General features: G+C 43.8%; 1 protein-coding gene across 2 annotated transcripts; it reads left to right on the top strand.

Moving 5' to 3' along the window:
• The first annotated feature begins 16,303 nt into the window (after nt 1-16,303).
• RIPPLY3 (ripply transcriptional repressor 3) lies at nt 16,304-26,000 on the top strand. 2 transcript variants are annotated; one of them, XM_014561568.2, is made up of 4 exons: nt 16,304-16,904; nt 17,776-17,842; nt 21,402-21,469; nt 24,948-26,000. In XM_014561568.2, exons 1-4 carry the CDS (start codon nt 16,801-16,803, stop codon nt 25,225-25,227), a joined length of 519 nt encoding a protein of 172 aa, XP_014417054.2. In that variant the 5' UTR covers nt 16,304-16,800; the 3' UTR covers nt 25,228-26,000. The 2 variants fall into 2 exon arrangements, with proteins under 2 accessions (XP_014417054.2, XP_032324260.1); XM_032468369.1 differs by lacking the exon at nt 16,304-16,904 and adding an exon at nt 16,925-17,092.
• The last annotated feature ends 1,076 nt before the right edge of the window (nt 26,001-27,076 follow it).

Genomic DNA, 27,076 nt, shown 5'->3' with positions numbered 1-27,076 from the left:
CTTCCAAACTAGTTATACCAATTTACATTCCCATTACCAGTGATTTTTGTTTCAACTCAGTATCTTTTAAGCTAAATACTCTTTCTTTTTGATTTTAGATTGATAGTGATTTTCACAGCTGTCTTGGTGAATTCCAAGGTTCTTGAACACAAAACATCACATTGTGGTTCTTAGGAGACTCCTCCAGAGGCAATGAGCCAGCTAATCACAAATCCCTTATTGTCCAACATTTAAATTTAGGCCACGGCAGCTTGGATTAGACCCACAGGTCCTAGGACAATGGCAGGGTGTTATTAACCTAAAAAGTCTGCTGGAAGCACAATGTGTGGAGTTTTCCAGTAATACGAGAGAGTCCTTTGCGTGAGCAGCTGCTTTCAGAATTTCCTGCTATTTGTAGCTCTGTGCCCTCACATCCCATGTTACATACAACTTTCTATTTAAATCAGCCACTCTTGGCATCTTGAATTACTACTCTCACCTTAAAGGCCATAAAAACATGTACACTCCTTGATTTGGTATTCATAATTCTAGGCATTTATCCTAAAAAATGGTAACAAATGAAGAAAGAAATTTTATTTGTAAAAACGTTAATAGCAACCCTGTTCATAAGAGATTTTTTTTAACTGGAAAATTGTTAATGTGGAGCAATAGGAAACACATTGTGCGCATTCTGATAAAATGTGATACAATATGTTATACCTTGTACAAGTTATAACAGAGACTCTTTTTCTTCCCTGAACCATCTGAGATTAAGTTGCAGAAATCATGCCTCTTCACCCAGACATGCTTCAGGGTATATTTCCTAAGAACAGGAAGGCTCTCTTAGGCAAATTCCTTGCAATAATCAAATACAGAAAATTTAACATTGATCCAATGCTAATATCTGCTACTCAGTGCATATTCACATTTTGCCAGCTTTCCTAATAACATCCTTTATGCAATATTATTTTTCCCACTTCAAACTCACGCATTTCATGTAGTTGTCGTGTCTCTTTATTCCCCTTTAATCTGGAACAGTTCCTTCATCTTTGTCTTTTGTGACTTTAATATTTTTTGAGTCAGGCCCATTATTCTGCAGCCTGTCTCTCAGTTTCAGTTTGTCTATATTACCTCATAATCCAAGTCAGGTTATGCATTTTTGGCACCTGATGTCAGTTGGAAGAACGATGATGCTGACTTTGATCATATGGTTAAAGTGGTATCCACTGGATTTTCCCACTATAAAGCTTCCTTTTTGAACTTTGTTATTAATAAATAATCTGTGGACTAATCCTTTGAGACTGTGTAATATCTTATTCCCCAACAAGCTTTTACTAGTGGGTCTTTTTCTTTTCAATTTTTTTTTTAATTAGAATTCCTTCGCAGGGAGGGGAGGTAATTTAGCTTATTTATTTATTTGTTTTTAACAGAAGTACTGGGGATTGAACCCAGGACCTCAGGCATGCTAAGCATGCACTCCACCACTGAGCTGTACCTTCCCCTTTCACCAGTGGTTTTAATATCCATCAGTGATTCCTGCCTGAATCAGCTATTGTTAGAATAGTTGCAATGAGACAACTTTTCTAACTCTTTATTGTTTCTTCAGCATTTATTAGCAGCCATATTACCATAACGAACTGACCCTTTTACCTCTATTTGCTTATAAGTTTATTTGCTTTTTAATATCACTCTGGATTAATGGATTATTTTTTTCAATGTGAGAATTTATTACTGTCATTACTCACTTGGATGCTCAAATTGTTCCAACTTTGGCCACTGGAAGCAGTGGCTGAGCTGGTCCCTGGATCCTCCTGACCTGTCCCCATCATTCTTTGAGAACCTTGCTTTCAGCTGGAACAACAAGCAGTTCCTGGCTCATCTGTCACTTTCCCTGCCCTCCTGAGTGAGCCACTTCTCCAAACAACTCTGGAGAATGGGATTTAGAAATTAAACTCTGAATACTAGGCTGTTGGGTGGCCCTGCTCCCAGGGCTCTTTCGGCAGACAGATCTAGGAAATAGAGTCCAACCCACAGAGCTCTTCCTTGCCTCCCCTCTCTCCACGTTTGTATCACCCTTCTCCCACAGTGAGGGTCCTCGCTCCCAACAATATCATCATAGTTACTGTACACAATCCCACTGTACACAGAAAGTATTTTCACAATTGCTACCCCAGACCACCACCAACTAAGTGAAGTTCAAATTTCCTTTGTAGTTTTGTTTAATTGTTTACACACAAAAGGTGCATAGTCAAGAGCTCTGTTCAAAAGAAATTTGGGTTTACTTTTCTTTCTTTTGGTTAATTCACTATACACAGTTTAGTTCATTTGTTTAATTCTTTTTGTATTCAATTTTAGGTTTCTTTCCCCCATCTCTACTAACTTAAATTTTTTTTAAATGGGGGGGTAGATTTATTAATTTATTTTTAATATAGGCTCTGGAGATTGAACCCAGGACCTTGTGCATGCTAGGCATGCCCTCTACCACTGAGCTATAGCCTCCCCACCAGAATTTTATTTTTTGAATATTAAAATACTCACATGTTTCTAAAAGTCAAAGGTACCAAAAAACAGAAGGTATGCTTGAGTAACTGTTATTTCCTCTTAGGCTTTTACCCCATCCCTACCGACTCACTTTAAGTAACCAATTTATTCGTTTCTAGTTTATTCTTCCTGATATTTTTTTTTTGCAAAAATAGGAAATACTTGAATATTTTACTATTTCCCTTTGTTTTATACAAAAAAGACATAATATATGATTCTCTTGTATTTAAATTTTTTTCACTTATGAATATATCTGAGAAATCACTCCATACCAGTTCAAAGAAATCTTCCTCACTCTTTCTTACAACTGCATAGTACCCCCTTGTGTGGATGTATCAGAGTTTAACCAATTGCCAATGCATGGTCACTAAGGTTATTTCCAAAATGTTGTCATTGCAAACTACGCTGCAATAAGGAGCCTTGTACATACATATACTTTCATATGGGTTTGAGTGTTTCTTTAGTTAAGCTCCTAGCTGTAAAATTGCTGGGTCTAGGGTAAATGCACACCAAGTTTTGTTAGATGTTGCCAAATTTCCCTCTACCGGAGCCCAACCCGCTTGCACTCCCACCAGCAATATACCAGAGTCCCTGCTTTCCCACAGCCTGTTCTGTCGCTTCGGGCTTCTTACATGATAGGTTAGAAGTGGAATCTCAGAGAAATGAGCATTTCTTTCATCAGGAGAGGAACTAAACATCTTTTCATTCATCTGTTTAAGGGTCATTTTTTGTGGCCTCGCAAATATATTTTGCAGGTTGCCCATTCCTGTTTCATGCCTTTTTTGAAATTACATTTTGGTCTTTGGTTCCCTCAGTCTTTGAGTTGTTGACATATTTGGGATATTAACCCTGTATCTGTGACATATGTAGCCAGGCTTTTACTTTATTTACGATAGGAGTCTTGGTTGGTTTGGCTACAAGGTTTTTGTTTTTCAATGTAGTCAAACGTAGCAATTTTTTTTTCTCCTTGCATCTGCATATTGGGTCATTATAAAGTCACCCACACCTGGGTTACAGAAGAGTTCGCCCACGTTTTCCGGCCGCAGGCAGGCATGTTCTGTTCTTTGCCCCTAATACTTGCATTTGGGACACTGCGTCTGCGACGATGCCAGAAGCTGGCGGGCGGGGCTGCACAGGCGGCGTCGGGCCACGCGTGCGCACTGACGAGCGGCGGAGCCACCCGGGGTCCCGCCGGGAGGCGCGCGAGTGCGGTGGCGCAGCCGGTCCCGGAGCCCCTTTGCAGCCTTTCCGGAAACCCCACCTCGTCTCGCCGGCAGGCGCGGGTCCGCCGCCTTCCCCGCTGCAACCCGGCGGCCGTGACCCACAATACGGCCCTCCGTGGGGCGGCGCCCGGCCTGTCGCGTCCCACCCCGACCACGGGCCCTGACCATCGCCCCGAATACGTCTGAGGGAAGGCCGGCCGGCTGCTCCGCGAGGGGATCGCCCACGTGTCCCCGCCGCGCGCTGCGCCCCCTCGTGGCCGCCCGGCCGCCGCGCGGGCTGGGCTGGGGCCTGGGAAAGGGCTTGCAAACGGCGAGGCCATTGCTGCGCCCGGAGGCTCCCCCGGCGCTAGACGCTGGACACACTCAGGGGACACAGAAAGCCCACCGATGCTTCCCTTCTAGGAGACTTCACTCCTGCAGAGTGTTTCTTGTAGATTGTTTTTTACCTTCCTTCATGCCACCTTCCAGCCTCTCACCCCCTTACAGTCTCTCACCCCCTTACTCCAGCCTTATAAATCCTTGTATCAAGATGAGCAGCAAAGAGCCGCCCTCCGCTTGCCTTGTCTGGTCTCACTCCCCACACTCACTCCAAATATTTTTTCCAAAACAAGCAACCAATTCTCTGCCCCCACTTCGGAAGTCAGCCACAAATGTGGTACCCAGGCTCCCCACATTTCTGAAGCCCAGAAGACTACAAATTCATGGGTTCCCGCCACCACCTAACCCTTGGGGCTTGATAATGCCCTAGAACCCTCAGAACTCAGCAAAGAGCTTTACTTACTGTTTCTGGTTTACAGGAACAGGCAATGAAGAGATGCACAGAAGGGGCGCGGGGGACGCAGAGACTCCACACTCTCTCCCGGGTGCCACCCAGAGAGCACCTGCCTCTGAACCCCTTTGTGTAGGGTTTTTTATGGAGGTTTCCTCAAGCAGGTCTGGGAGAAAGTTCCAAGACTTTGATCAGTTGGCTCGTCTAGCTGCCAGCCCCCAACCTAAAGCCCTTTAGGAGCACGCCAATTATCACCTTATTAGCATAAACTCAGATATGATTGAAAGAAGCTCATTATGAATAACAAAGACTCTTTTTATCACTGAGGGAATTCCAAGGATTTTAGGAGCTCGCTGCCAGGAACTGGGGACAAAGACCAAATATATATTTTTTTATTTTTATTTTATTTTTTAAAATAAAAAAATTTTAATGGATGGACTGGGGTTTGAACTCAGGACCTCGCAAATGCTAAGCACTGCAATTTACCATTGAGCTACACACACACACACACACACACACACACACACACACACACCCGTATATTTTTTATTATATGGCACTCCCAAACCCATAGCCCCGATTAATCATGAGAAAAACGTCCGACAAATCCTAACTGTTAAGGTCATCCATAACCAGGAGAATCTGAGACCTTCAAAGCCCAAAGGACCCTAGGGAGATGGTTAAAGTAATGCAGTGTCTGGGTGCGATCCTGGGACAGAAAAGGCACATAGGGGAAAAAACACGAAATCTGAATAAAGTATGGAGTATAGTTAAAAATAATATATCAATATGGGTTTATTAATTGCAACAAATATACCATACTTATGTAAGGTATTAATAATGAGAAACTGGCATATACAAATATTGAATCATTATGTTATACACCTGAAACTAATATAACATTAAACTATGCTTCAATAACAATAATAATTATTAATAATAATAATGGGAGATTGGTTTATAGGAACTCTGCACTGTCTTGCAAATTTTTTCTAAAGCTATTCTCAAAACATAATTTATTTACAAAAATAAAAATTAAAAAGGCCTTCAATTTTCAGGAGCCACCTGCTTTAAAAGGCAGACAGAATTTGTAAACGACCACTTTGTTGTTAACTGTGTAGTCAGTGTGCTGGCAGGTGAGAAGAGACGGCTAGAAAGGGGGTCAGCAGGGGCGGGGCCGTAATGCTGTACGTGTATCAGACACAAAGGGAGTGTGAGAAAGACCCCCACCTACCACAGCTGCAAAGAAAGTGATGTGAGCTGGTCCCTCGGCACCTCCACCAGAGTGAGGAAATACAAGGGGGTCAGAGTGAGGAGAGGATGTGAGGGGAGATTTCTGTGGGGAGAACCCTGGTTTGGCTGTGAGGTTTCATCTCCATCCCCCAGGAGAAGCACAGAGAGCTTGTTATTGTGTGTCCCTGCAGCCAGGGGACCCCATGGGTGTACATCTGGCATCGCATAGGAAATCCAGAGAAGAGCTGATCTGACCAACTGCCTAGGTGGCAAAGCTAAGAGCGGGTTGCGGCCTCCCTGTAGGAGGAGTCTTTGAATCAGATGTGGGCCATGGGGGAGGGGAGGAGGAGCTGGCATTGCATTTTTGAGGGTCTGGTCCAAAAGGGCTGCCTCAGGCAGAGGGAGGAATATTGAATTTCTAGGGCTGAAGAAATGGCAAGTTAATTCCCTAAATCGAGTTGCATTTGCCAGAATGAGGAGATTTGCAGTCAAGATGTCTCCAAGGTGGAAATCTCCAAAGAAACCCCAGAAATACTCATGACGAGAAAAGTACAGCAACACAGGACCTGAGAGCACAGGACTGCAGACCTGTCCCATCCTCTGACACCTCCCATGCTGGATGGAGAAGAAGCCCATGGCAGGACACCAAGGAGGTCAGCAGAGAGTGGACACCTCCAGCCTCACCCCCTTCCGGCAGGAGGCCAGCTGCAACACCTGACTGTAGCTGGTCTTGGAATGAAGCTTGCAGGACTGATTATGTGTCTAGAGAACTGGACATACTAGTTTCTGAAATGAGAATGAGCTTGTTGATACACTAAAAATGGGGACTAGAGGATGGCCATGTCCCAGGTCCCAGGCTCGTCCCTGAGGATGTACCCCATTAAGTGAGGGTCCTTGGCTTCGTGCAGTAAAGAGTTCAAGAGCGAGCTATAGTAAAGTGAAAGTAGATTTAGTCAGAGAGATGCACACTCCATAGACAGAGTGCGAGTCATCTCTAGAAGGCAAGAGGCGGCCTCAGAGCATGGGGTCATCTAGGAAAGTGTGATCAGCCTTGAGGTGTTGGGGTGGTTGGTTTTCATGGGCTCAGTAAAGTCTTAAGCTAACTGGGAGGGTTATTCCAGCTACTTTGGGGGAGGGGCAGGGAGTCCCAGGAACTGGGCCATCACCCACTTTTTGACCTTTTATGGCTAGCCCTGAACTGTCAGAACTGCCATGGCACCTGTGGGTGTGTCATTTGCCGTGGTAATATATTACAATGAGCGTAGAATGAAGCTCAGGGTCTACTAGGAGTTGAATCTCCCACCATCCTTGACCTAGCTGCTGTGTCGTTCCTTCAGTGGTTGTACCCTGCCCCCTTCTCTCCTGTCTCACTGTGACTTAGTGACCCTAACATTGTCTCCTCCCTAGAATAAGCAGAAAAGTTTGGGGCCCATATTATGGGTTGAATTGTGTCCCTACCCCCTTCCCAAGAAAGACATGAAGTCCTAACCCCCAGTAACTTAGAATGTGACCTTATTTGGAAGTGGAGTCTTTGCAGATGTAATTAGTTACAAATGAGGTCATATTGGAATAGGGTTAGCCCCTAAACCAGAATGACTGGGGCCTTTACCAGGAAATCATGTGAACCCAGAGACACACAGGGGAACACAACATGATGACGAAGGCAGAGATTGGAATGACGCTGCAAACCACCAACACTAGGAAGAGGCAGGGAAGGCTTCCCCTACAGGAACCCTTTTAGAGGGATCCTGGCCCAGCCAACACCTTGATTTTGGATATCTAACCACCAGAACTGTGAGATAGTAAAATTCATTTAAGCCATCCATTTTGTGGTACTTTGTTACAGAAGCCCTGGGGAATTAAAACAGCCTGTTAGGGTTTTCATCTGGAGCAGGTGAAGATATTTTTCACTGGATACATTTTAAAGAGATGGGAGAAGATAAAGTTGTGTTCGTTGTGTCGCATGAATCATGCATACACTATGCTAGTTACTCCAATCAGCCGGTGGAGTAAATCTACCCAAGGAACCAAGGGAGTGGGACAGGCCCCGGCATGGAGGCCTGGGAGGTACCAAAGGAAAGGGGACCTCGCAGAGGGGTAACAAGCTCAGGCCCCTCCCCTAGGAACGTGTCCTGTGCATACGGTTTTATGTGCAAAATGGTGAGTGTACACATCAGGTTATTCACTGAGATACTCTGTAAAGACAGAAGGCTGGAAACCACTTAAGTGTCAAGGTAGGGACAGTTACATGAATGTCAATACTCCATACACTGGATCACTGCACCTCTCCTGAAAAAAAAGAAGAAGAAGAAAGATAAGGGAGTTCTCTGTATATTAATATAGAAGTAGAAATATCTGGAATGTAGTCATATACCTTCTGTGTAAAACACAGGGGTCTGATGAGAAAATATAATTGTACTTTTTCATATTTGCAGAAAGAACCCTGAAGCATGCACAAGAAAATTTGAAGAGTGGGGCCAGGGATGGAGTGGTGGGAGCAGGGGTAGGCAGGGGACTTTTCATTCTGTCACTTCTTGCACTGGGTGATTTTTTTGAGCCATGGGAACACATCATCTACTAATAAAATGAAATTTAAAGTGAACGAGGAGAACGTCCAGACAACAGACGTAGTGTGAGGAGTCAGCTGGAGATGCTGAATAGCCAATGGCTACGGAAATCCCGGACGGCTCAGCTAAGAGGTTATTAGAGAGTCATCAGAGAATCATCAGAAGTTCTGAATGAGGGCATAGCACCAGGAAAAATCATCCCAAGGCAGTGTCTAGAATCCATTAGAGCGAGGACAGACCCACAGGAGGAAGGTGTGGCAGCTCTGGGTATGAAATGATGAGGGCTGGGACCAGTATGACAGTGTCCACAGGAAAGAACAAAAGAGTAAAGCAGTGGCGCCAAGTCAGCCAGATCAGGGGAGCAGGGCTTCAGAGAGCGGGGCTGAAGTCCAGAGCAGGGGCAGGGCCAGAACCAGCAATGAGAACGTCAGGAAGAACTGGGGCCAGGAATGAGGGTGTTCACCCAGGTTGCAGCCCCACCAACGGGACAATAGGCTTTCAGGTATAATCAGCTTGTATGAGGTATGATGATCTCAAGGTCATGTCCTGCGGGACAGCCCCATCTTCACAGGCACTGGGGGCACGCCACGCCAGTCCCTGGGGAGATCCTCTCTCTGATCACGTGCCTGAGGTTTTGCTGGCCTGAGACAGTGATGGACTGGCGCCTGTGCTAGGCGTGAGCCTGACCACCTGAGTGAGCTGACCAGCAGAGACCGCTCAGAAGTTTGCGAACCCTTTACTAAAAAGGCTACACCAGTCTCTCAAAGGTTAGAAAAAAAATTACACTTCCTGGAGCCGTAGATGTCAAGGGTTGTCCTGCTTCTTCCTCCTCATACTCTCCCTTTGTTCCTGTCTTCGCCCCATTAAAATATGTGTGCCTCAAAAAATGTTTCACTTTCAGCACTATAAGAACCCAGGGGCAGGGGTGGGTACAGCTCAGTGGTAGAGCACATGCTTAGCATGCATGAGGTCCTGGGTTCAATCCCCAGGACCTTCATTCAGAAACAAAACCAAACAAAACCCAGAAGGGCAGAGGAAACAGGGAGGGTCTGAATTTCAACTTCTCAGAACAGAAGCAGAATTTTAGCTTCTGACCCGGAGCCTGGACGGTTTCATCTGCCGATGATCAGAATGAGCTCTAGGCCTTTCTGCCCCACCCACTCCCCTTCCCAATACAATTTCTCCTTCATCTGGATAAGGCCCCTGGACTGTAAAGGGAGGTCGGTTCTAACCGGTGACTGTGGGAGCCCTGCCTTCCGTGCAGCAGGCTTGCTAAGCCCTATTCAAAAGAAAACCACAGGCCCCCAGATGATGTCACTGACGCTAAAAATCCCAGGACACCAAACCTAGACTTACCACCCGATCTAACCGCAGTTTTGACCTTCCCCAGAGATGTGATCTGAATCAATCAGTTTCAAATCTTCTGGTCAGCACCAAGGAGGTCATTTGTCACGAGGGCCTTCTCTATCCCCACCCCAACCCCCACAGGGGGAGAAGAGGTGATCACATGATAAAACCCTTGCCTTTCCTTCCCCCCAAAAGATCCTGGCCTAAATAGAATCCTTTCTTTTCTTTTTGCTAACAGCTCCCTTGCCCCACCCTTCTTCTCATAAAAGCTTTCCTTTTGTACAATCCCTCAGCGCGCCCCTCTGGTTGCTACACAGGAAGCTGCCTAATAAATGGATCGCCTAATGAGCCAATTCATTCTTCACAGTGACTTGGTTGAATTTTGTTTTTTAACTCCCCAGACTCCGGAGTGAATCCACCTGGGTTCAAGTCTAAGCCCTGATTTTCTGGGTGACCTTGAAGAAAAAGGATGTAACTTCATGATTTGGCTTCCTCACCTGCAAACTGTGGATAATATTACTCTCTTCCTTAAAGTTTGGGTGGCCTGAGCAGCTTCATACCTGGAGACCACTGTGCCAGGCACATATTAAATGCTCAGTAAACGTGAAAGTTACAGTTACTACACTAGTGATGATTAGTGCAGAAGGCAGGCCGTTGCCTGAGCTTCTGTCATCTCACTCCTGAGATGGAGCGGAGCCAGAAATTGGCACCACAGGTCCCTTCCATCTCAGGCTCTGGGGTCTGGCTTCTTGGATATTGCTTGCCACATCTATGTCTTTTTTTCCCACACAGCTCTGCAAAGGAGCGGGCAATGTGAAACTATGAGTTTCTTTGTCCTCTTAACAGACACAGCCAGAAGAGTGAGTCTTAGAGACGGCTCTGGGGGACGGATTCATTTCCTGGGGCAGCCATAACAAATTCCCACAAACTGGGTAGCCTAAAATCACAGATATTTCTTCTCTCAAGGTCCCAGAGACCAGAAGCCTGAAATCAAGGTGTCTTCAGGTTGTTTCCTCCTGGAGGCCCCTGGGGAGGGTTCTCTGCATGCCTCTCTCCTGGCTTCAGATGGCTGCCCACAAGCCTCAGCATCCCTTGGCTTGTAGAGGTCTTACTCCAGTCTCTGCCTCTCTCTTCACATCTTCTTCCTGTGTCTCTGTGCTTCAGATCTCCCTCTGCCTTTTTCTTGTAAGGACACCTGCCATTGGATTCAGGGTAAACTTAATTAGATCTGCAAAGACTCCTTTGCTATGTAAGGTCACATTCACAGGTTCTGGGGGTTAGGACTTAGGCCTATCTTTGGGGGCCACTATTCAATCCACTGTGGGTGGAGTACCATCCTGTTTCCTTTGGGGACCGCCTGAAGGGATAGCCCAGTACTAATCATCTGCCACATGTGGATACAACATTGCTTTCCTTATTCTCTTACTTTGGGTGTTAGGTCAACATACATACTTAAACTGGGCAACGGCTAGGTACCCCTTCATTTTCTTCTGACGCTAACTATGGTCACAGCTACACATTCTTCAACACCTACTAGGCACCCACCATGTGTCAGGTGCTGTTGCAGGCACACAGGATACAGTATTGAACAGAAACAGACAAAAGCCTTGCCTTCATGAAGCTGACATCCTATTGGGAGAGGCGGACAGTAAATAAAATACATAGATTTTTTAAATAGTATGTTAAATATGAGAGGTATTTATGGACAAAAATAAAGCAGGAGAGGAAGGAAGATGGGCAATGCTGGGGGCTGTGTGAGACAGAGAGAGAGAGGTGCTTTAAACAAATGTCAGACAAAAGCATCATCCTCAGGGGACCCTTGAGTAAAGACTTGAAGAAGTTAAGGGGCAGTTTCACTCAAGAGGTGAGTGTGTCTGGGATGTTCCTGGTCCACAAATAGTCCAGAGGTAGGAGGAGAGAGCAGTAGATGCAGTCTAAGAGGTAAAGGGTATGGGTGTAGTTCTGGCAGGTCTAACACACGGAGTATCTGGAGATGATTTCCAGTGTCCAGCTGTCACTTATCACATGGTTAAGCTATGGACATCCACAGTTACAGAGGGAAGCTTGGTTACAAAACGTTTACAATTTCTCCTGTTCATACCTTGAACACAAATTTCATGCTAAAATTTTTTTTTTCAAAAGCAACCTCAAGCCTTAAAATAAGAATTCAGGACCAAATAGATTTCATCTAGCAATCCCACTTCTGAGTATATACTCAAAAGAATTGAAAACAGGGACTTGTGAAGCGGTTTCTGGTGGTATTATTCACAATAACCAAAAGATGAAACAACCCAAGTGCTCACCGATGGATGAATGGCTAAACAAAAGTGGTCTATCCATACAATGGAATGTTATTCTGCCTTGAAAAGAAGGGATATTCTAGGGGAGGGTATAGCTCAGTGATAGAGCACCTGCTTAGCATGCACAGGGTCCTGGGTTCAATCCCCAGTACCTCCATTAAAATAAATAAATTAATAAAAACCTAATTATCTCCCCCCCAAAAAAAACAAACAAACGCAACAACAACAAAAGAAAGGATATTTTAAAACTGGCTACGGCACAGATGAATCTTGAAGACTTTTTTTATTATTTTTAAAATTTTTTTTAGGAGGGAGGTAATTAGGTTTATTTAGTTAATGGAGGTACGGGGATTGAACCCAGGACCTTGTGTATGCTAAGCAGGTGTTCTACCACTGAGCTATACCCTACGCCCCTAAATTATTTAATTTTTTAAATTACTTTTGTGAAGAGAGGTAGTTAGGTTTATTTATTTATTTTGGAGGAAGTACTGGGGACTGAACCCAGGACCTTGTGTATGCTAAGCAAGCACTCTACCCCTTGAGCTATATCCTCCCCCTGAAGACTCTTAAAAAACAAAATTCAACTGAGCAAATTTTAAAGTTCTTATTGGCTTTATTCAAGGATTTATGAGTCAGGCAGCATCCAATCTAGCAGATTAAAAAGGAGCTCTGAGGAGCTGTGCAAAGTGAAAGGCTTTTACAGGCAGATGAGAGCAGGAATAAAGAAGTAAGCGGGGCAAGAAGCAGACTGGTTGTGGCAAGGTCGCTTTCCTTAAGGGGGATGGCAGGACCTACCAGGCAGATGACCTCACTGGTGCTGACCAGGTGATTCCTGATTGACGGCTTTAAGATTCCATTTCTGCAGGAGGCCAAAACTCTAATTAAGTCTTGGTTTGGTAACGTGAGGCTTAGTGTAAGTGACTCCATTTGGGGCCTGTTGTCTTGTTTTTAACAGGACATGATACTAAGTGAAATAATCCAGTCACAAAAGGACAAATACTGCGTGGTTCCACCTATATGAGGTTCCTAGAATAATCAAACTCATAGAACAGAAAGTAGAATCGAGGTTCCCAGGGGCTTGGGGAGGGGGAAAAGGGAGTTATAGTTTAATGGGTACAGAGTTTGTTTAAGACAATGAAGTTCTGGAGATGGATGATGGTGATGACTGCACAGCATGAGTGTAGTTAATGCCACTGAACTGTATACTTAAAAATGGTTAAAATGGTATATTTTATTTTATTTTTTTTGGCAGGGGGTGGGTAATTAGGTTTATTTATTTTATTTATTTATTTTTAAATGGAGGTACTGGGGATTGAGCCCAGGACCTCACCATTGAGCTACAACCACTGAGCTATACCCACCCCCGAAAATGGTACATTTTAGTTATCTTTGAAAAAATAAAAATTAATTGATTAATTTAAAAAACCCAAAATACCGAATATATTATTCCTATGGAATGTGTATATACATATTTGTCTCCAAAAAATCTTTTAGAACATAAAAACATCAAGAGCAATAACATCTTGTAGCTTCTGCATCAGCTTTCAGAGGTGCAGGGCTCTTTGTGGAGTGGATAACAGGAAATAGGTTCTGCCTAAACAGAAGGAAAGGAAATGGTCATTTCCCTGCTTGTCTTCAACACTGTTTATGTAAAAATATTCTGCCCTCTTAGATGTTTTGACTTTTGGTATCCTCCTCCTAGGCAAGCAGGAAGCCCTGAGGGTTAACATCTTTACTCTTTGTTTCTAAGCAACAGCTGAAAGTCAGCATATGAGAAAGAATTTTTAATTAAGGAGGGCAGAGTTAGAAAGAGAATCTCAATTTTATTTACTTCCCACATCACCTCCCAGGCAGGAATTCCTATACTTGAAGTTACACGATTTCTCCTAGTTTATAAACCATGAGCCTAATGAAGTTTAAGATTTCTGTACCCTTTGCCAAATACTTTCTTTAGCGTAAAGATCTTCCTTGGATCCAAAAAAATTTAAGGAACAGTGATAACATACTTGGTAACACAAAAGCCCTTTGAATTCCCAACTGCCTCAACCACAGTCTATTTCTTTTCCTGTATTTACATTCATTTACCTGAAGAAAAAAGGAATTAAAAAAAAACTTTATTCTACACTACCGATGAATTTATTTTTCACAAAATATGTTTTAATCAAAAACATGCATAATTTAAAAACTATGTTTTATAGCGTCACACTCCACTTTCTTGAGGGCTGAGTGTCCACATAAATTATTTGGAACTCTTCTGCTAAGAATACTTGCCTATTTTGCTCATTTATTCCATATTTATTAATATCAGTATGAACTCAATAATATTTATCATATATTTTGGGTTATAACCTAATAGTGCTTTATTTTGTTGTTCTAATTGTTCTAGTGTTGGTCATTGTGGTCTTACGTTGCCTAACAGAAGGAAAAACAAAACAAAAAAGCCAAAACTGAGTACCCACTGTATGCAGGTGATGTCTTTGGTCCTTTTTGGCTATTTATTTATTTATTTATTCATTTATTTTAATGGAGGTACTGGGGATTGAACCTAGGACCTCATGCATGCTAAGCAGGCACTCTACCATTGAGCTATACCCTCCCCCTTCACCCCAGTTTCTTAATCTGTAAAATAGGAATAATGTCTGTTTGCAAGGTTGGGGTGAAGATTAGATGAATAACTTATAAAATTAACACATGCGCCACAAAAGGACGAATGCTTCCAATTTTAGGAGCCTGGCATAGTCAAATCCATAGAGACAGAATGCAGAATGGAGGTTACCAGGGGCTGAGGGGAGGCAGGAAGGGGGAGTCAGTGTTTAATGGGCACAGAGTTTCAGTTCAGGATGATGAAAAAGTTCTGGAGACAGATAGTGATGATGGTTGTGCGACAATGTTAGTGTACTCAGTGCCATTGAATTGCATTTGAAAATGGCTAAAATGGTAAAAAATTTTATGTTACGTCATTTTGGCCCTCACGAAAAAGTACAAAGTAATATATACTCACTGTTGAAAATTTAGAAGACATTTTAAAAAATGTTTTGAATCCTTAGTAATCCCAGTACTCAGTGGCCATATTCTTTTTTGTCATTTGTAGCCTCTGTATTCTGTTTGGGTCCTACTCATACAATTTCGTTCTTTTAACATTACATCACAAGCATTTTCCCACGCTGTTCAAAACCCAGCAAACGTTCTTATTAGCTGCATGATATTCTACCATCATTTATTTAATCCTTGTCATATTTTCAGATATATTTTTCAACATTAGAAAAAAGCATTATAATGAAGACCTCTGTGACTAAACACATTTTCGTTCCCATTTTGAAATACATCTTTAACACGGACACTGAAGTAGAATTACTGGGCCAACAGGCAAACATTTTTAAGGCATGTGGTGTAAGTTGTCATACTTTTCTGAAGGCACACTGATTACACTGTCACAGTCTCCCTGGCAATACCCATCTGAAGGCACCCACACCGGTTGTCTGTCATCCCTTTATAAAATCTTTTCTATGTTAGTAGATTAAATATAGTATCTTATTGTTGCAACCTTGTCTAACTTTCTTTTCCTCGCCTCCCCCACATCCTTATACTCAATGCCTTTTAAAATCATTTGTGTGACATTTTATAAAGTTATTTATTAATTTCCCTCCTCTTTGTTTTGATTAGGTTTAATCATTGTCATAACCTGTTGCTCTTAAAAAAAATGTGGAACCATTTCAGTCTCTGAAGTTCTTTGATTTTTCTTTAAATCCATGAATGTAGGTCACATAAAGCTTGCATTTTCAGACGCAGCGTCCGTGGGATACCGAGGAACAGATCCTGTTTAAGCGAGGGGCCCGAGTCCAGGCCTGCGGCCCTCAGGGTTCTGTCGCTGGGCTCTGCTGATAATATAGCACTTGTGGCATCCAGGCCCAGCGCTGGTGACGACCGCAGCCGCCCAAGTGGTCCCAGGGCACGCGCGCCCTCCCGCATCGCCCAGGCTCTCTGTACCCAGCCTGGGGCTAACCAGAGGAAACTCCCACCCACCCCCATAGAAAGCCACATCCTTTTCCAAGGTCCCCATCGGTGGGAAGGGTGCTCTCATCTCGAGAACTCTCTCCTGAAAGCGTCGCTGCCCACCGCCCACCCCACCCCACCCCCGCCCCCGCCCCCGCCCCCGCCCCAGTTTGAGCATAGCGGCCACGATGTCCCGGCGCCCGCGGTCCAGCACCAGAGGCAGGGCGGGTCACAGTCTTCTATAGCCGCCCCCCAAAACCCCGCGTCCGCTCTAAAGTGGTGGACGTGAGATTTTCCGCAAATCTGGGACCTAGATTCTCGTGCAGGAACCAGAACACCAAGGGCCGCAGAGACCCCAGGGAGGCGGAAGGAAGCCAGGGACACTTCTGTTCACCGCCGGGCAGGGGAGGCCCCTCCGCGATCTCCCTGTAGCTTCCAGCCCCGGAGAGGGTGCACCCGACGCAACCGCCCAAGACCCCCGCCCGACGTGTCCCCCTCTCCAGGCTTCCCGTGTCACTTCCCGCCGTCCCCTCCCCGAGCTTCCTTGCCCCCGCCCTTGGCGATCCTCCCAGGGTTTCCTTTGTCCCCTCCACACCCTTGCCCTGGGCTTCCCGATTCCCCTCCTTGACCTCGTCCCCTCCCCACCGCCGCGCTCCCTCCCTGAGCTTTGCTTGTCCTTCTCCGGTGCCCACCCCACCCTCTCCCGGGTTTCCCGTGTCCTCTCCCCGCCCCGCCCCCGTTTTTAAACCTGGCGCCGAGCGCGCGGGTAGGTGAGCGCCCTAGCCCGAGCGGTTAAAGGCGCGGCCGAGCGCTGGCGCCGCTGGAGGGGCGCGGGTTCCGAGGGCACCATGAGATCAGAGGCAGCGGCCGGAGCCCGGGAGGCGCGGGGACGCGTCTGTGACTGCCCGGGAGACGGGCCCCGGGAACCACTGCCGCCGCGCGGGTCCGAGAGGTGAGGCTGTACCTGCGGCGCTTCGGTGCGGGGAGCGCAGAGAAGATGCTCCGGCCGCGCTGAGCACCACGAATCCGCGCAGAACCCCGGAGCCCGACGGCGACGCCGAGCATATTCCTTAGCCAGAGCCAGGGACGCAGAATCGTCTCGGTACCAGAACACAGTTCTGAAGCGCAGAGGCCCATGAGGTGCCTGGCAAGGAAACGGGCCGACTCTTCGGTTTATAGATCTGAAATGCACCGGGCTGGGAACGTTAAAGCCTTCAGGGCCCCTCAGCGAGCCTTGCAGGGAGTCATCTCACGTTAGTTGTCACACTGATGGTGACATTCTTTGCCCTGTGTTTGGGGCTCAGCTTTCGCTGTCCCCGGGCACCGGCCCTTTTTAAGGTAGTTTTAAAAAAAAATCAAATTAGCAGGGGAGATGTGGAAGGGACTGGGTGGCCAGGCAGCAGCAGAGAAGAAACTGATTCCCCCTTTTTGCATCGTGAAACTCAGTAGAACTCTGTCTGTACAATCAACATCCTTCAGTAGCTGGTGCGGTTGAAGTTAGTGAGCCACGGAGTAGCCAGCCTGGTGGGGAGAGTGAATTGCGGAATCCAGCCAGGGTGGGAGAGAAAGTCCTCAGATAATGTGTCCCCTGATGATTGTATCAGATTTGAGAGTTCTCAAAGCCCCGTGAAGGCAGAGAACTGGGCATGTGGCAGGAGAAAAAAGCACAAATGCACTGGCCACAGCCTGAGAACGTGAGAGAATGTTCTAGTGTGTCTAGTGACCCTCAGGCAGACATTAGGAGTGATCAGAATGAAAACTCTTATGATCTAATTTTAAAAGCAGAAGATGCTGGGTTTCACTCTTGGTCCCTGCCATTCCAGCCAAGCGCCATGGAGACCTTGGATCCTGACACCCCAGGATGCTGAGCCGACGGGAACCCGAGGCGCGGTAAGGTTAAGTATGGACATCGTAGGTGTCAAGCAGTTCAGCGAGCAAGTGGCATCATTTCTAAAATAAAGGGACCGTGAAAGGCCTCCTCGGCCTGTCCCTTCCTTAGTCATCTAAGTGCCTTGGGATCTGGGAGTAGGATCCTGGGCCAGCCAGGTGTTGATCAGACCTGACTCTTATGCCAGTTGGCTCCAGCTTGCTGCTTCTTTCTTGAAAAGCAAAGCCACTATGGCTGCCACTATGGGTTCAAGGGCAAATTAAAAGACATTCCTTCTCTGCTGTTTTTTCCCCCCTGTTAACCAGCAGGTAGAGATGAAGGGAAGGCTGCTTCTGCCCCCCTCACCTTAGAGAAAACTTTGGTATGCCATTAGTGCTGGGCTGGTGCCACAGTGCAAATATGGGCAGAGCCCTGTCTGGGGTGCCCAGAAGGTGTGGTTAAAAGTCCCCACCTGCCGTCTGGCCCTTTCTGAAGCTTTTTGGGCCCTGTCCGCAAGGACTTCTGGGGTAACACATGTTGTCTGAGCAAATACACTCCAGCTGAAGGCTTTGTGGGTGAAGATTAATCACTGCCACTATTCTTTTGTCTATTGCATTGGTAACTAAACTGCTTTATACTTACTGAAGTAATGACTTGCTTTCATAGAATGTGCCTTTCCTTTGTTGTATTAAAATGTAAGTTGAAATATTTTAGACTCCCTTATTAAATTAATCTGAATGATGAGACTTTTAATTCAGTTACTATTTAAAGAATGAAACAAATAAAATCTATATGAAATTAATGAGGGATATGATTTTTTTTTAGCCCAAGTTATTCTTACATGCAGTATCTAAATGATGGAAAATAATTCCTTCTTTTGCATTCAAATTTAAGTTCTTAAACATAAGACTTAAAAGGTACTTGGGTACAGGGAGGGTATATATAGCTCAAGTGGTAGAGTGCATGCTTAGCATATGCAAGGTCCTGGGTTCAATCCCCAGTACCTTCTCCAAAATTAATTAATTAAATAAATAAATAAACGTAATTACCTCCCCCTGCAAAAAAAAAAAAAAAATTTAAAAAAAGGTGCTTGGGAGAAAACATCCTATTTTAAGTGAAATGTATGTGGAACCTATCAGTTGTTTGCAAGAATGAAAAGCACACTTCCTAATGTAAGGCAGTTTGTTTTTCTATTATGATGAGAGAGCCTTTTGTGAGAAAAATGATTACTTGCAGAAAAATGTTAAGCCACAAGAACTTTCTAGTTGATTATCAGCATGGCGCAAAAGATGAAGCAGTTGTGTCCATGGATTTGCAGGGGGAGGAGTGGGTGTGCGTGGGGGCTGTAGAGCTCTCTGCCTGGTTCTTCCCGGGACGGATCTTTGCAGAGCCCGACTGGCCGGGCGGAGCGCTCAGCGGCGGTGACCGCAGACCCCAAGCGCCGCGGGCGCGGTTCCCGGGCGCCCCAGCCTGGTGAGGAGCAGCCGGGCGCGGGGAGGGACGGCTTCTTGCTCAGCAGCGCCCTCTCCCGACAGAGCAGGAGAATCCCTCGATTCCCGAGCCCTGTTGTGTACTTCTTAAAAAATATTGGCGGGGAGGGGTGGGAGTGGTGAGACTACTGCCTAGTGACCTGTACCAGGATTGCGCGCAAGCAGATCAAAATTAGAATACAATCTAAGTTCGAGGGAAAGTCTCAAGGCCCTGTGTCCTGAGCAGCGGAGTCACCCTCACTCATTTGGTTCCCCTACCACCACTTGGGAGCTGTCTCCCTTACCGCCTGGGAAAAATGAATGACAGCCTAAACCTGCAAGGGAGACGACTTCCTAGGACATATCAGGGACTGTGTTCTAGGTCTGTCCTTCCATCTTCCAGGCTCCCTGCATCCTAGCATCTCCGGAGTCAGAAGCATGCATAGGGAGGAGGCAATGAGACCCTCAAGAAAATCTCTCCTGTATCTGTTCTCTCGCTCTTAAGAACACACACACACCCCCTTAAACACGGCGTGTAACTTGTATATGTTTCTGTTCTCCTGACTTATCAAAGGGTGAATATTTAGACATTTTCAGTCATCAGGAAAGGATCTTTAATGATGATACTTGTGGTGTGAAGTTTTAAAAGCTGTGTATGTTTGTGGGGGGAAAGTTGATAGAGTCTATTAAAAGTGAGCTGTGTATTTCACAGAGTCTGGTTAGGATTCATCACTTAAACGAGGCTATTTCTCTGTACTACCCACACTGCCTTTAGGTGTCCATCAAGATTTGCATTGTCCATTACATCCTCTGCCTTCACTGGGTATAAAATCACTTCTGACAGCCAGAATTGCTTATGGTGGTAGAGTGAGCCTGAGCAATTAGAGATATTTTATAATTACAAACAGAGCTTAACACAGACCTGAATTCCTGGAGTCCCCAGAGAGTGAATTTCATTGTGGAAAAAGTTTTGTTCCAAAGAGTCTTATACTATTTCTCTTAGCTCACCATAGCATATTATAAAAATAAGGCTGCTAAAGTGTCAAGGAGCCTTATGGTTTCAAGTCTTTTGTTAGATTTTTAACTTGGTCTGAGTTATTTTTTGTGTATGGTGTAAGATAGGGGTCAGTTTCATTCTTTTGCATGAGGCTGTTCAGTTTGTTCAATACCATTTATTAGACTGTTCTTTCTCCAGTGAATAGTCTTGGCTCTGTTGTCATAAATTAATTGATGATATATGTATGTTTATTTCTGGGCTGTCTATTCGGTTCCATTGATCTACGGGTCTATATTTATGCCAATATCACACTGTTTTGATTACTCTAGCTTTGTAATATAGTTTGAAGTCAAGAAGTGTGATGCCTCAACCTTTGTTCTTCTTCCTCAAAATTGCTCTGGCTATTCAGGGCCTCTCCTCTGCTCTTGATATTTAAGTGGTCTGGGGTGTTTGGGATGATACTCAATGTCTGGAATCTGTCTTTCCTTTCCCTTCTGGTCCTTGTCACTAAAGTTCAAATCTTTATCACATCTTGCCAGATGCCTCCAAGCCCTCACTTCACCAATCTGGGCTCTGCACTGCTCCCAGCAGCTACTATTTTCCTTAAAACTCAGATCTGATTGTTGAACTCCCAGCTCAAAAATCAGTCATGGTCTTCAGTGCCTGCCTCTAGAATGAAACCTAGACTCAATAGTGGGTATTTGAGGTGTTAGTATCCGGACTCAGCTTACTGTTGTAGCCCTTTTACCACTGCAGTGTCTCCTTCATTCCACACTGGGCTCCACCTTTCCCTACATGTGCAGTCTATTTTCCTGCCCCTTGGAATTTGATGCTCTCCTCCACCAGGAATGGGCCCAGAACTGCATACCCAAGTGCCACTGATGTCTTAACCAGGCCCCATGAACCCCTTCCTGATCCTCTTCCTTGCCCGGGACCCCATGACAAAAGTAAGAGGAAGAGGGGCTTATCAAATACTGTTAAGATGTTTAAACTGTCTCCAAAATTGGAACTGATGCTAACAAGTGCAGGCTACTGAGATTTTATTTCCAAACACTTCGGTATGCTACTCTGAGGCTCATTGACTGTGTCTGAGTTTGTATGTGTCTGTCTTTACAGCTTGAGCCTGGGGGTGACCAACGAACATTTGGATCAAAAGGGGCCTTTGGGTTTCAGCATCCTGTAAGGTAATATCTGACTTCACTGTAAGAAATATTTCATTTCCTATTTTTTTCTCCTTTTAAAAATCTTTTAAAAATCAATTCCTTTTAATATAAGCATTAATACACTCTAGTGTCTTCAAGTGTATACGTTTCCAACAAATAGAAAATAATTTAGTATATTCCCCAATATCATTTAGTTATTATCACCCCAAGGAACTTCAAAGATACTTTGTTGGATTTCTGGAATCTATTCATTTATTCATTCATTCAGTGTTTCAGTTGTAAGTTGAAATTGGCCTCTCTCTTCTCTTTACATCTTTTGTTTATACCTCTCATTACATATTTTGCCTTGTGTTAAATTTAATTGCATATGAATTATATATATGTATCAGCTTATTTGCTTAGACTTAGGTGCGTTTCTATTTTTCTCCCAGGGTATAAGTTAATATATTACCGAGTGCAAAGTAGACTTCTTAAATGATGGATTGGATAGATGCTGGACCACAGTTGGTTCCTCTGGCCTCTCTCAGTTCTTTCGTGGTCCTGGCAGCCATCAGGACCCTCATGGCTGTATCCTCTTTCATTTCTTCCATTTTAGGCAAGTGGTTCATGCTCAGGGTTTTTATCTGTTTCTCTGTGTCCATCTCTCCTTTTCCTCTTAGCCTGTCTCTCTCCAGCTCTCATTTCCTTCACTGAAACAAACCTAACCTAGCGAATGCTGTCAAGTCTTGTCAGAGTATTTTTTACCCTAGTTATCCTGGAAGACTGGGAGCATTTTTTTTTAATTGAATTATAGTCAGTGTACAATTTTGTGTCAATTTCTAGTGTACAGCACAATGTTTCAGTCATACATATACATGCATATATTCCTATTCATATTCTTTTTCATTATAGGTTACTACAAGATAGTGAATATAGTTCCCTGTGCTATACATTATAAACTTGTTGTTTTGGAAGCTTTAATAAAACCCAAAGAGAGGGAGAGTATAGCTTAGTAGTAAAGTACATGCTCAGCATGAAAAAGGTCCTGGGTTCAATCCCCAGTACCTCTGTTAAAAAAAATAATAAATAAACCTAATTACCACCCCCCCAAAAATAATAAAAAATAAATAAAATCCCAAGATTTTAATTGCTGGAGATGAAATTTAGAGCCCATCATACTGATCAAAGAGTGATTTTTGTGAAAAAGGAAGTTTTCCTAGTGTTTCACATCAGTGGTTCTTCAGTCCTCACTGGAGAAGCTTTAAAAATACATATGCAGGGTGATTCCTCTGGGGTATGGAGAAAGGTGCAGGTATCTACTTTTATAGGCTTCCCAGGTGATCTTACATGCCACCGGGGTTGGGAACCACCCCTCCTTCATGCCTGGTGAGCCCTCCCCTGCACACCTGCCCCCGGACCTGCCTTGCAGACTTTCTGCTGCTCCCCAATTTTTGATTCATTGAGAATGCAGTGACTGGCAATATGTGAGCTGCATCTGTGTAACCAAGTATTGCAAACTGAATACAGCAATTTTATCTTTTTATCACAAAAATTTCAAACCTACACAAAAATGGAGAGAATGGTATGGTGAACCCCCACGTGCCCATCACCAGCCTGAGTAATTGTCAGTGTTCTCTGGATCAGATCATGTTTATCATCTCTCCCAACTATTTTTTTGTTGTTAGAGTACTTTAAAGCAAATCCCAGACATCTTTTGCATTCATTTGCAAATACTTCAGCATGAGACCTAATTTTCAACATGACCCACCACTAAACTATACTGTCTTAGATTTACATTCCATTTGTCACAGAGTTTCTCAACCTTGGGACTACCACTGCTTTGGATTGGATAAATTTTTTTGATTGAAAGACAGTTGACAAGTTGTGGTATATTTATACAATGGAGTACTACTCAGCCATAAAAAAGAATAAAATGCCATTTGCAGTAACATAGATGGACCTGGAGATTGTCGATCTAAGTGAAGTAAGCCAGAAAGAGAAAGAAAAATACCATATGATATCACTTATATGTGGAATCTAAAAAAAAAGACAAATGAACTTATTTACAAAACAGAAACAGACTCACAGACATAGAAAACAAACTTAAGGTTATCAGGAGGGGAAGGGGGTGGGAAGGGATAAATTGGAGTTCCAGATTTGCGGATACTGACTACTATATATAAAATAGATAAACAACAAGGTCCTACTGTATAACACAGGGAACTATATTCAATATCTTGTAGTAACTTATAATGAAAGTGAGTATGAAAATGAATATATGTTTGTATATGTATGACTAAACTATTATGCTGTACACCAGAAATTGACACATTATAAACTGACAATTAAAAAAAGAAAAGAAACAAATTCAGTTGACTCAACCGGATCACTCTTTGTTGCAAGAGTGTTAAGCTGCATCCCTGGCCTCTACCCGCTTAAAGCCAGTAGCTTCCTAACAGTTGCGGCAACTAAAGCTGTCTCCAGACATTGCTGAATGTCCCCTGGGGGTAGAGAGCCACCATCTACTGGAATTCTTAGATAGTTAAAAATTGTCCTATATTATTTATAGTAGGATGTTTTCTGGTTCCCTTTTCTCCTCTATCCAAAAAAGGCAGGGAGGTGGGTGGGGCGGGGAAGGGATTGAAATCAGCTTTGCAAATACACAGTGATCAATTGATAATCCCTCCCAGACCCTCAGAAGACCATGGGTAAAAATGCAAAAATTAGTGAGTCAAGCTACAAGGATAAGAGGATGGGGAGAGTGGGGGCATTTTAAAATAATTTTCATGTATAATTGGAATCATAAATTCACCAAACCTGGATTTAAATGTTCCAAATTTTATATATCTCTGTTCTTCCTTTCCCTCCCTCCCTCTCTCTTTCTCCTTCCTCCTTCTTTCTCTTTCCCTCTCTCTTCTAGACAAATTGCCAGCAATGCCATTTTCTCTTCTGCCAAAGCGAGGGACCCACCCCTGCAGCCTTTCTGTGGTGACGTTCAGAAAGATTAGCCACTTCTCCAGACCAGGGTTTCAGGGTCAAGTTTCCTCCAAAGTCACAATATTCCCCATACTTGAGGGTCTAGGAGGGATTGAGGCCTGACCTCAAGAGGACGTATATGATCCAGCATAGTCAGTCAGGTCCTCTGTTTGACCAGAGAGAGCCTCTTAACCTTCCAACTCAGTGTTTCCCTATCCTATTACCCCCGTGGAAGCACACACACCATTTCCCTGCATCTATCTAAACTGAATTTCTCTCAGATTATAGCTCATTTCTGACCTAGTGCAGGGTTCACTATCAGGTTCCTGCCCCCCCAAATCTGCTCACAATTTTGTGTTCTGGTAGCTTAAAAACAAACAAACAAAATAAAAACAAACAAACAAAAAAACCCTGCTGTGCGCAGCAAAGGCAAAATCAGAGAGGCAGGCTCGGAGTTAGCTGCTTCCAGGGAAAAGGCTCCTCCAGGTGGAGTTTAGGACTGTTTTAAGGTTGATTCACGGTGTATTTGTTTCTTAAATATTAGACTTTATTTACCCATCTCTAAGCGTCAAGAGTACCTGCAGAGTTCCGGGGAGAAGGTGCTGGCCAGTTTCCCAGTTCAAGCCACCATTCACTTCTACAACGACGAGTCAGACTCAGATGGGGAGCAAGAAGAGGAAACCCTGGAGGTGGAAGAGGGAAAGCGCCGAGACCCGAGGACAAACGCAGGATGGAGGCCGGGAGGCCACGGTGGTCTCCATGGTGATGGTCTTCTCCCCCACCGTGACTCTCCGGAGGATGCTGGGTGCTCCTCATCCGAGTAAACCGGTCTCTCCCGCGCCAGACCCACCTCACGTGTGCCAGGACTCTGCGTTTCCGCTGGGCGCGCAGGGACTTTGGCCAGCACTGCCCGCATCGCGAGGACTCAGCTTTTACTCTTCCTTCTCCTGGTCATTCTTGGTGCCGTATTCATACGTTTGAGACAGGATTCTAGGATCAAGCGAACATTTTATTCCACAGGGGTTGTTAAGTGGGTGGGGGCACCTTTCAAAGCACATTCAGCAATGTCACTCTGCTGACCAAGGGACAAATCTTTCCCGCACGGATGTATAACCCACCCATACCTCTCACTTAACCTGAGGCTCCTTATTTAGCTATTAATGCTTTTGTAAAAATGATTTATATATTGTCATCCAGGGCTAACGTGGTTATTTAGTGGCATTCTGGGGGGAGAAAAGTATTTATAAAAAAAACCAAAAAAAAAAAACCAAAACACTGAATACTTTGCATAAGAGTGACAAAAATAAAAAAGATACGAATTGGGGGGTGGGGACAGTTCTAGATAAACATGTATCTGATTCTTGTCTAAGGGCTGTGTGTATGACTAGAGAGAATGGCTTTAACTCTCAACTGGGGACCGCTTTGGACTTGTTACTTGAATAAAGTAACACTGTTGTCAATCAGAGTACCTGATGTAACCTTATTTTCAGCTTTTTATATTTTGAGGAGCAAATGAGTGTAGTCATCAAGGTTTTTCACTTAACCATCTTACACGTGGTTGTTTTCCCAGTTTCTACTTGAAATAAATATTTTGAAAGGAAAAAAATTGTTTGATAATCACCTTTTTTGTTTAAGACATCTTTAGGTTTAATTAGTGCCTGCTTTAAAGTTTGTAAGTTTGTCAGGATTTTTCTATATTTAACCCTTGAAATTATATTTATAGTTTTTAAGACTGCAGAAAAAGTATAAAAAAGAAAGCAAAATGGCCTATAAGTTCAAAGCTCAAATAATCCATTAATTTTAAAAAATAGGAGTAATACATGCAAATATTCTAACAATCCAAACAGTACAGAAAGTGTTTGTTGCAAGTGAAAGTCACCCCCTCCTGTCTTCCCCTTCTCTGTCCAAAGACACCCAACATCATTTTTTAAATTGCTGAATCCCTTTAAAAATTTGCTTTTTTAAACTTTTTCTCTTTTCTATTTACATTTTTTTAAGAATTTTTTTCTTTAGCAAATGCTTTTATTCTTTCATTTTATTGTTTCATTTACTGTTTTTACTTATTTTATTTTATATTTTTATTGAAGTATAGTTAGTTTACAATGTTGTGTCAATTTCTGGTGTACAGCACAATGCTTCAGTCATAAAGGAACATACATATATTCTTTTTCATATTCTCTTTCACCATAAGTTACTACAAGATATTGCATATAGTTCCATGTGCTATACAGTATAAACTTGTTGTTTCACTTACTGTTTAAAGTACCTTTTTCCAAACTTAAAAACAATTCTTATGGGCTTATTTCAGAAAGGTTTTAAGATGGCTTATTTTGCTGAGTTTTAACAGAAAAACACTAGAAGTCTTACCTCTACTCTCTCTTCCTGTGATGCTTATTATGGAGCTGAAGTCATCACATTCGGCTTTAGTTCGTTTTCTTAATAAATCAGTTTTACTGATTAAAAAGATCTGGCTCAATGATCAGTTTACTTGAAGAAACTGAATTTCACCCACATGCTGATGGCACTAGAATTTTAAATGTGCTTAGTATACTTTCCTTAAATTAGAATGTGGCCAACCTAGTACAAATATGGAAAATGAGACCCTTTAGCTACGGATGTGGTAGCATCACAGGTCCTGTGAGTCGGGCATTTGTGAAACCGGGACACAGTGAT

This window comes from Camelus ferus, chromosome 1 (assembly GCF_009834535.1).
Source record: "Camelus ferus isolate YT-003-E chromosome 1, BCGSAC_Cfer_1.0, whole genome shotgun sequence".
In the NCBI taxonomy this organism is placed as follows: domain Eukaryota; kingdom Metazoa; phylum Chordata; class Mammalia; order Artiodactyla; family Camelidae; genus Camelus; species Camelus ferus.
This window is presented reverse-complemented; position numbering and strand designations above follow the sequence as displayed.

Coding starts and splice junctions, on each gene's coding strand:
- RIPPLY3 (XM_014561568.2), top strand. CDS start 16,801: ATGAGATCAGAGGCAGCGGCCGGAGCCCGGGAGGCGCGGGGACGCGTC. Junction 16,905..17,775: donor CCGCCGCGCGGGTCCGAGAG/GTGAGGCTGTAC, acceptor CTGCCATTCCAG/CCAAGCGCCATGGAGACCTT. Junction 21,470..24,947: donor GGGTTTCAGCATCCTGTAAG/GTAATATCTGAC, acceptor CTTAAATATTAG/ACTTTATTTACCCATCTCTA.